The 8,510-nt window shown below is 63.4% G+C and overlaps 1 protein-coding gene across 1 annotated transcript; it reads right to left on the bottom strand.

Annotated features, from left to right (window-relative positions):
• Window positions 1–2,142: 2,142 nt before the first annotated feature.
• LOC137440505 (eukaryotic translation initiation factor 4E-binding protein 1-like) lies at window positions 2,143–8,147 on the bottom strand. Its single transcript, XM_068136735.1, has 2 exons — window positions 7,889–8,147; window positions 2,143–2,417 (listed from the first exon to the last, which is right to left on the bottom strand). Exons 1-2 carry the CDS (start codon window positions 8,034–8,036, stop codon window positions 2,158–2,160), a joined length of 408 nt encoding a protein of 135 aa, XP_067992836.1. The 5' UTR covers window positions 8,037–8,147; the 3' UTR covers window positions 2,143–2,157.
• Between the last annotated feature and the right edge of the window lie 363 nt (window positions 8,148–8,510).

Raw genomic sequence — 8,510 nt, 5'->3', positions numbered from 1 at the left:
AGAATTCTTCTCTGGAAGAGCCACAGCCCAGCTGGCATCCAGCAGGCAGCCTGGGCCTCGGTGTGCCAGGGACTCCAGAGCCACCAAAGGTCACAACAGCCTCTAAAAGCCATTAGGCAATGCTGACCCTGCAAAGATTTTGCTTCCAGTGAGCATGGAAGGCAACAACAACAACAAAGCCTCCTGTGGTTCAGACCTGGTTTTGCAGAGAGAAGCTAAAGAACCTCAGGGGGCAGCTCCAGGTTGTTCCAAGCTGTGGTCTCAGAGAACTTCAAAACCCTGTTCCAGAGCAGCTCTTGCTCCTGAGGCCTCAGCAGTGCCTTTAGCTGAGTGCTGAGGTGCAGAAATCTGCCAGTGGGGACTAACTGAGAGCCCTCCTGGGGACTAACCTCTCCCTTGCTCCTCCACACACACTCACAAGCTTCTGCCAAGCCCGTCCAGGCAGCTGGGGATGGAGGAAGAGCAAGGTGTGCAGAGCAGGTGCTGTACCCCAGCCACCCAACCCCCTTCTGCCCCAGCAAGCTCAGTGGCAGGAGGAGGCAGAAGGAATTCACAGCTCGGGATGATACCAAACCCCTCTGAGCTGTCACCTGAGCTCCTTGGGAGATGCAAAGCAGCTGCAGGAGGGCCCAAGGCATGGAGAGGCAGCAGCAGCTGCAGCCAGCACAGCACCACTGCCCCCGGCATGGCACCGCTCCCCTGGCACCGCTGCCCCCGGTGCCACACTGCTGCCCCCAACACCACACCGCTGCCCCCAACGCTGCACCGCTCCCCTGGCACCGCTGCCCCCGGTGCCACACTGCTGCCCCCAACACCACACCGCTGCCCCCAACGCTGCACCGCTGCCCCCCGCACCGCTGCCCCCAACACGGCACCCCGCAACACCACACTGCACCGCTGCCCTGGCACCACTGCCCCCAGCGCTGCACCGCTGTCCCCAACGCCACTGCCCCCGACACCGCACCGCTGCCCTGGCACCGCTGCCCCCGGCACGGCACCACTGCCCCCTGCGCCACACCGCTGGCCTCGGCACCGCTGCCCCCCAACACGGCACCCCCGTAACACCACACCACTGCCCCCGACACCGCACCACTGCCCCCGACATGGCACCACTGCCCTGGCACCGCTGCCCCCCACACAGCACTGCTCCCCTGGCACCGCTGCCCCCCGATGCGGCACTGCTCCCCTGGCACCACTGCCCCCGACACTGCACCGCTGCCCCTGACGCGGCACTGCTCCCCTGGCACCGCTGCCCCCGACGCGGCACTGCTCCCCTGGCACCGCTGCCCCTGACACCGCACTGCTGCCCCCAACACGGCACTGCTCCCCTGGCACCGCTGCCCCCGACGCAGCACTGCTCCCCTGGCACCGCTGCCCCCGACGCGGCACTGCTCCCCTGGCACCGCTGCCCCCCGACGCGGCACTGCTCCCCTGGCACCGCTGCCCCTGACACCACACTGCTGCCCCCCAACACGGCACTGCTCCCCTGGCACCGCTGCCCCCGACGCGGCACTGCTCCCCTGGCACCGCTGCCCCCGACGCGGCACTGCTCCCCTGGCACCGCTGCCCCCCACCACCACACCGCTGCCCCCGATGCCGCACCGCTGGTCCAGCAGGCCCTCGCTGAGTGCTGAACTGAAGAGACTCAGTGACTGCACCAGAGCAGACTGGGCTGACAGAAGGCACATTGCTGGGGCCCAAGCCAGGAGCCCAGGCTGTGAGAAGCCAACTGCCCAAAGCAGGCTGAGCCTGGGGAGAGCAGGCCGGGCCTGGGGCTCTCTAGTCTGGAGAAGAGCAGCCTGAGGGAGGATCTGATCAATGCTGATCAATACCTCGAGGGTGGGTGCCAGGAGGATGGGGCCAGGCTGTTGCCAGTGGTGCCCAGTGACAGGACACAGGGTAACAGGCAGAGAGTGGAGCCTCAGAAGTTACCTGAAGATGAGGAGGAGCTTCTTTAAGGTTGCTGGAGCCCTGGGGCAGGCTGCCCAGGGGGGCTGTGGAGTCTCCCGCTCCGGAGAGCTTCCAAACCTGCCTGGATGTGTTCCTGTGTGACCTTCTCCAGGTGACCCTGCCTTGGCAGGGGGGTTGGACTTGATCTCCAGGGATCCCTTGCACTCTGTGTCACCCAGGAACAGGTAGCACACTCTGGCTTTGTTATCAGAGCCCTGAGCAGAGCTCCCGGGGACCTCCTGCCTCCAGCCCAGGACCCGGCAGTGCCCTTCCCGTGGCTTTGAGCAGGCACTCACCTGTGCTCCCTTTCTCCTCACAGCTCTGGATGTGATTGTTCTCCACCTTCAGCTCCTCCCCGCTGGGGCTGGTGACTCCTGGGATGCGGGGCAGGTCGGAGGGAGGGGTCCTGGCCACGGGGGAGTTGCGGCACTCCATCAGGAACTTGCGGTCGTAGATGATCCTGGTGCCTGGGGGCAGACAGCAGCGGCCTCAGGGCTGCCCTCCCCCCACAGCTGCATCTGCACACCAGCACCAGCAGGCCTGTTTGCAGCCACCAACCCCCTGGGTGCCGAGGGGTGGGGCCTCAGGGACCCAAGTGACAGCTGGTGCTGCACAGAGGCAACACAAGTACCACCCCCCCAAACCCCAGCCTGCTGCCCCCCAGGAAGGGCAATAGGTGCAGCCCCTCCTCTGGAGGTCAGGACACACAAAGCAAACAGTAAGTTGAATTTAATTCCCACTGACAGCAGATTGAGACTGGAGAGGAGGAAGAAATTCTTGAGTGAGGCTGGGGAGAGCCTGGCACAGGCTGCCCAGGGAGGCTGGGGCTGCCCCCTGCCTGGAGGTGTCCAAGGCCCAGGCTGGATGAGGCCTTGAGCAGCCTGGGCTGGGGGGAGGTGTCCCTGCCCATGGCAGGGGGCTGGCACTGGCTGAGCTTTGAGGTCTTTTCCAACCCCAAGCATTCTGTGACTCTGCTCTGTGGAGAGGCTTTCCCCAGCTGGCAGAGGCTGGGCACTGCGGGCAGGCACCAGCACAGCCACGTGCAGGGGGCACTGCCACCTTCCCCAAGCCTTGCCTCCAGAGAGCCCTCCAAGCCTGCAGCTTTTAATGGTTAACCAGAGCACAGCCCTCCCAGCCTGCCCTGTGTGCCATGAGGCAGCTCCAGACACCGCAGCAGGGCTGGAGCTGAGCTCTGGGTTCCGAGGCACACCGCAGGGCTGCCTGCCTGCTCCTGCCGAAGGGACTGCCCTGGGCAAAGCTCCAACCCACACACACAGAAGAGCTCTCTCCCAGCTGCCCACAGCCTGGTGGAAAACCATTTTGCCTTTGCCCAAGAGGAGGCTCTGGATCAGGTCCTTACTGCTGCAGCAAGAGGAGAAGGGAACCTCTCCCCCTGCACTCCCTGGACTGAGCAGGACACCAGTGCAGGCCAGGAGCTGCTGCTGCCATCCCCCCTGGCTCATGGGTTGGCAGCAGGGCTGTGGGCTCCCCTCCCTGGGTGTCCTGGTTCAAGAACACTCTGCTAATGAGTTCCCAAAGCACTGGAACCTTCCTCACTGCAGGAGTCTGAGCTGCTCCACCAGCCCCAAGGGGAGCTCCGAGCCCAGGCAGAGCTTTGCTCCAGCAGCTCCCTGCTCTGTGGCTTCTGTGCTGGGTTCCTGGGAGGGTCCCAGAGGTGAGGATGGAGGGAGGGATGGATGAGGCTTCCCAGAACTGCACCTCATGTCCCAAGGATCAGGGCAAGAGCTTCCACACCCTGCTCACGTTCCTGACAGTTCACATGCCCAGAGCTTAGGAAAGCAAACACCCTGCAGCAGCAGCAGCCAGCCTGCCCCAGCTGCCAGCAGGCACAGCCCCAGGCCATACATGGGCTCATTCCCCAAGCTCCCAGCAGCTCTCCTGTCCCAAAGAGGGGTCAGGATGTGTTCAGTAGGGAACTCTACACCCCAGAGGAGCTGCTCTGCTCCCCACAAGCCCTGGTTACACCTTCCACACCCAAGTGCCTCACTGTGCTGCTTGGGGAAGCCTGGATGAGAATCTGGTTCACTTGGAGTCTGGGGTTGAAGTGCTCCCAGCCCAACATCTCCTTCCTTTCCTGCTGCTCTGGCCCTGGCAGAGGGTGGGCACCATGGGCTGCACTGCTCCAGGCCCAGCCCACCCACACTGCCTGAGCCACAGTGCTGGTGGCAGCTCCCCTGCACTGCTCAGGGCAGCTCGTGGTGGACTCCCCAGGTACCGCTGCAGGTGGGCACTGCTCAGAGCTGTCTGCAGGTGCCCCCTGCAAGCTGGTGAGGAGCCAGGGCAGGCACAAAGGGAACACTGAGCACACAGCTGTAAGGTCAGGGAATCTGAGGGCTGTTTATGTTGGAAGAGACCTCTCAGATCAAGTCCAGTCCTTACCCAGCACTGCCAGGGCACCACCAAACCGTGGCCCTCAGCACCACATCCCCACAGCTCTGAAACCCCTCCAGGGCTGGGGACTCCACCACTGCCCTGGGCAGCCTGGGCCGGGCCTGGACAACCCTCAGGAGAAGAAATTGTTCCTCATGTCCAACCTGAACCTCCCCTGGTGCAACTTGAAGCCATTTCCTTCCACCTTGCCACTGTTCCTTGGGAGAAGGACACATCACCTCCTGCCTGCTCCTCTCTGCTCCTTCATGCTGGGGTTTTGTTCATGCCTGCTGTAAGACAAAGCCACTGCCCGTGCTGGCAGAGGACAGGGGACAACTTCCCTTCCAGAAGGGATGACAGAGCCCCCAAGTAGCTGGAAAAGGGAAATGAAGGCCTTTCCTCTGATTGCTGGCACCAGCCCAGGGCCCAGAAAGCTCAGGAAGACTCTGCTGGCTCCACTCAGACCCACCCTGCTACCAGGATCAGAGGGAGGACACTTTGGAGCATCCCCTCTCTGCCACTGCTGGGATCCAGCCTACTTTTGAGGGAGTCACTGCAACACTTCAAGAGTCCAAAGCAGCCTCCCCCAAGAGCTTCACCTCGGTGCTGTGCAGGGCAAGGAAAGCTCAGGGTCTGACCAGGAGCAGCAAAGCCTGAGCAGAGGGCAGGTGGGGAGGGAGCTGCTGCCCAAAGCCTGAGCAGAGGGCAGGTGGGGAGGGAGCTGCTGCCCAAAGCCTGAGCAGAGGGCAGGTGGGGAGGAAGCTGCTGCCCAAAGCCTGAGCAGAGGGAAGGTGGGGAGGAAGCTGCTGCCCAAAGCCTGAGCAGAGGGCAGGTGGGGAGGAAGCTGCTGCCCAAAGCCTGAGCAGAGGGCAGGTGGGGAGGAAGCTGCTGCCCAAAGCCTGAGCAGAGGGCAGGTGGGGAGGAAGCTGCTGCCCAAAGCCTGAGCAGAGGGCAGGTGGGGAGGAAGCTGCTGCTCTACACCTGGCTGCTGACTCCAAAGCCAAGGCTCTCCTGCTCCAGCCCCAGCCCTGGCTGTCAGATGCCTGAGCTCAGCACATCATGGAGCTGCCACCTTCTCAAAAGCCTTCAGTGACTCAAGGTTGCTCTGAAGGTTTCTGGCACTGAGTCCTTTGCCCCCAGTGCTGCCAAAGGGCTGAGTGCAGAGGTCACAGCCCTCAGCTCTCCCCCTGCAGCACTCAGAGGCTTCACACACTGACAGCAGTGCAGGAGGTACATCACAGCCACTACTCCCAGCATTCCAGGTCCATCCCTAAGCCATATCCCACAAAACTCTGTGGATGTGAGGGTTAACAGAGGTCAGCTGAAGGCAGCAGAGCCTAGGAAGCAGAGGCTCTCAAAGCCCAAACTGCTCTGGTCCCAGTGACACTGCAGTGCAGGACTCTGAGGGGCCTGGTGTGAAATGTGTGGATCTCAGGAGAGCTCCTCCAGGGTGTGCAGGAGAAGGAATTCTTTGCAACAGCAACCACAAAGCAGACCAATAACCCAAGGCTGAGCCCTGCCACGTCCTCCAGCAGCTTCCCACCAGCCCTCCCTGTCAGCCCCCGAGCTGAACCCAGCCCTGGCAGCACAGAGCTGTCCTCAAACAGGCTTGGGACAGACCAAAGCCCCAAGGTCAGGAGAGCAGCAGGGGCCCTGCCAGGTGCACACACCCCAACAACAAACACACTCTGCCTTTCCCCTCCAGGCCCTGGACACTGATTAACTCTCCAAAGGGATGAGAATCCTGGCAGGCTCATTATGCTGCTAATTGCTGGCTTCTCAGAGCAGATGAATGTAGCTGAGAAAGTCGTTTCCATTCTCTTATCTTCCCCCAGCCTGATTACTGAAGTGCTGTTTAAGTGCTGCAGTCATTTGCTGCTTTCAGAGAAGCCAGAACATATGGCAGAAAGAACACAACAACTTCAGTTCCCCAAGCAGCTTTGTTGTGCTTCTGCCCAACCACACACACACACAAAACCCCAACCAAGTGAGTCAGCAGCACAGACTTCTCCCTTCCCTCTGCATTTTAACCCTGTGGAGGAAAGAGAGCAGCAGGTTCAAGGGGACAAAACCTTCCCCCCTTCAGTTCCTCCAAGCAGAGTTTTGTCCTTCCTGCTGCTCAGGCTGATCCTTCATGCAGCAGCATGGGGGGGCAGGGAGGGAGGGGGAAGCCTTCATGGTGTGGCCAACCCTCTGAAAGCAGTGAGCAGCAGGAGCACAGGCAGCTGCCCTGGCTGGGCATAGAAGCACAGAACTGTTAGGGTTGGCAGGGACCTCAAAGCTCATCTAGTTCCAACCCCCCTGCCACGGGCACCCTGAGCCGCTGCTCGCTGTTATCACAGCCAGACCAGCAGCCACCCCTCCCCACAGCCAAACTACTCCAGATAAACAGGTGCTGGAGTGAGCAATGTGGACACAAAACCCTTCAGATGGATGAGGCCTGCAGAGAACTTTGCAGGTCGGGTGGCTGCTGGAGCAGGTGGGGAGAGAAGGCACAAGGGGTAGGCAAGATAAACGCCGGGCTCGCAGGCTGGGCACTCGCAGCCTGCCTTTGCTGCCCCCACCCCGAGCAGGCAGCGAGCACAGCCAGCGAGCACAACCAGGCTGCTCTTCGTATTTGAGGAGCAAATCCCTCCAGAATGTTGCTCTTGGCAGTCACACACAGCAGGGCAGCAAACACAGAGGGGCCCGAGCCCACAGACGGCAGGGCAGCAGGGTGCTGCGGCAGCTCAGAGCGAGGTGGGACAAAGAGGAAAGGCCCCAGGTCTGCCGAACCCAAGAGGGGACAGCAAATATTACAGGCTGCAATTAATAAGTAACTCAAATCTCAGGAGGGCTTTGCTCCACACCAGGCTGCCCAGAGCGCAGGCAGCAGCTTTGTCTTCCAGCCCAGGCACCCAGGCAGGTGCTGCTTTGCTGCCCCAACTCCACCCCCCGCAGGAAGGGGAAGACCCCCAGCTCCCTCCTTGTCCCTCAGAACGCAGCAGTGGCCAAACCCCTAAGGAGAAGTCCGGCCCTGCAAAGCCAGGCTGAGGGGAGACCCACCCCGACCAACACATGGAGCTGGCAGGCCACCCGGGTACGCAGTCAGCCCTGGAGGGGGAGCAGCCATGCAGCTGCCGCCCAGACGTGGGGCTCACCCCGTGCACCCCCAGCCAAGGGGAGCGCCCCTCCCTCAGCAAAACCCCAGGCAAAGTGGGAGCCACCCTCACTTACATCTCTAAGTAAGAGCCTCACAAGCCCCCGGGCAAAGCAAGGGCTCCCCTTCAACCCTCCCTGCACACCCTCAGACAGAAGAGGGGCTCCCCCCTTTCCTTAAGCCCCCCTGCTCAAAGCGTGACCCCCCCCGCTCCCAGACCAGGAGCCACCCCCCCGCGCTGCCCAGCCAGCACAGAAGCCTCCCCCGCAGCCCTGCGCCCTGCCCAGCCCCCGAACGAGAGCCCGTCCGGTTCCCACCGCAAAAGCGAGGCCGCTCCCCTCCTCCGAGGGGCTCCCACATCCCCCCGCCACTCCACAATGAGAGGCCCGGTCCCAGCCCGCCGCTCACCGCCCGGAGTGGTCCCGAAGACGGTGCCCCCCGGCGTGGTGCTGTAGTCACCGGGCGGCAGCGGAGCACCGTCGGGCAGGGCGAGACACTTGCCGGGACCCGGGATGTCGCGATTGGGGGTCTGGCCCTGGCAGCAGCGGCCCGACATGGCGCCGGGACCGGGACGCTCTATTACTGCTACTGCTACTCCCGCTGCCGCCGCGGCTGCCGCTGCCGCCCTGCCCGCCCTGCAGCCGCTTCCGGCCCAGGCTCCGCCCCTTCCGCTGCGGGGCGCGACGGGAACCAGCGGGGGCGGGACCGAGGGCGGGGGTCAGCCGTTGGGGGCGGGGTTTAGCCGTCAGGGGGCGGGGTTTGGAGAGAAGGCGGGGCGGGCCCGGCAGCCTCGGGGGGGGGGTCCGGCAGCCTCGGGGGGGGGGGGCCGGCAGCCTCGGGGGGGGGCCGGCAGCCTCGGGGGGGGGGGCCGGCAGCCTCGGGGTGGGGGGCGGCAGCCTCGGGGAGGGGGTCGGCGCCGCTGTCCTGGACTGCCTGCTGTCCCCTGTCCCCCCTTCGCCGTGCACCGAGAGCCATGCAGACACCCCACAGGCTGCACGCTGTCCCCCTGCCTCCCCGCTACCGGGGTCTC

The sequence above is a fragment of the Melanerpes formicivorus genome, unplaced genomic scaffold (genome assembly GCF_026170545.1).
Source record: "Melanerpes formicivorus ecotype bairdi unplaced genomic scaffold, bMelFor1.0.p_v2 SCAF_3110, whole genome shotgun sequence".
Lineage (NCBI taxonomy): Eukaryota > Metazoa > Chordata > Aves > Piciformes > Picidae > Melanerpes > Melanerpes formicivorus.
Note: the sequence above shows the minus strand (reverse complement) of the source record. Positions and strands in the feature narration are given on the sequence as shown.

Coding starts and splice junctions, on each gene's coding strand:
- LOC137440505 (XM_068136735.1), bottom strand. CDS start 8,036: ATGTCGGGCCGCTGCTGCCAGGGCCAGACCCCCAATCGCGACATCCCG. Junction 2,418..7,888: donor CTTCGGGACCACTCCGGGCG/GTGAGCGGCGGG, acceptor GTCTGCCCCCAG/GCACCAGGATCATCTACGAC.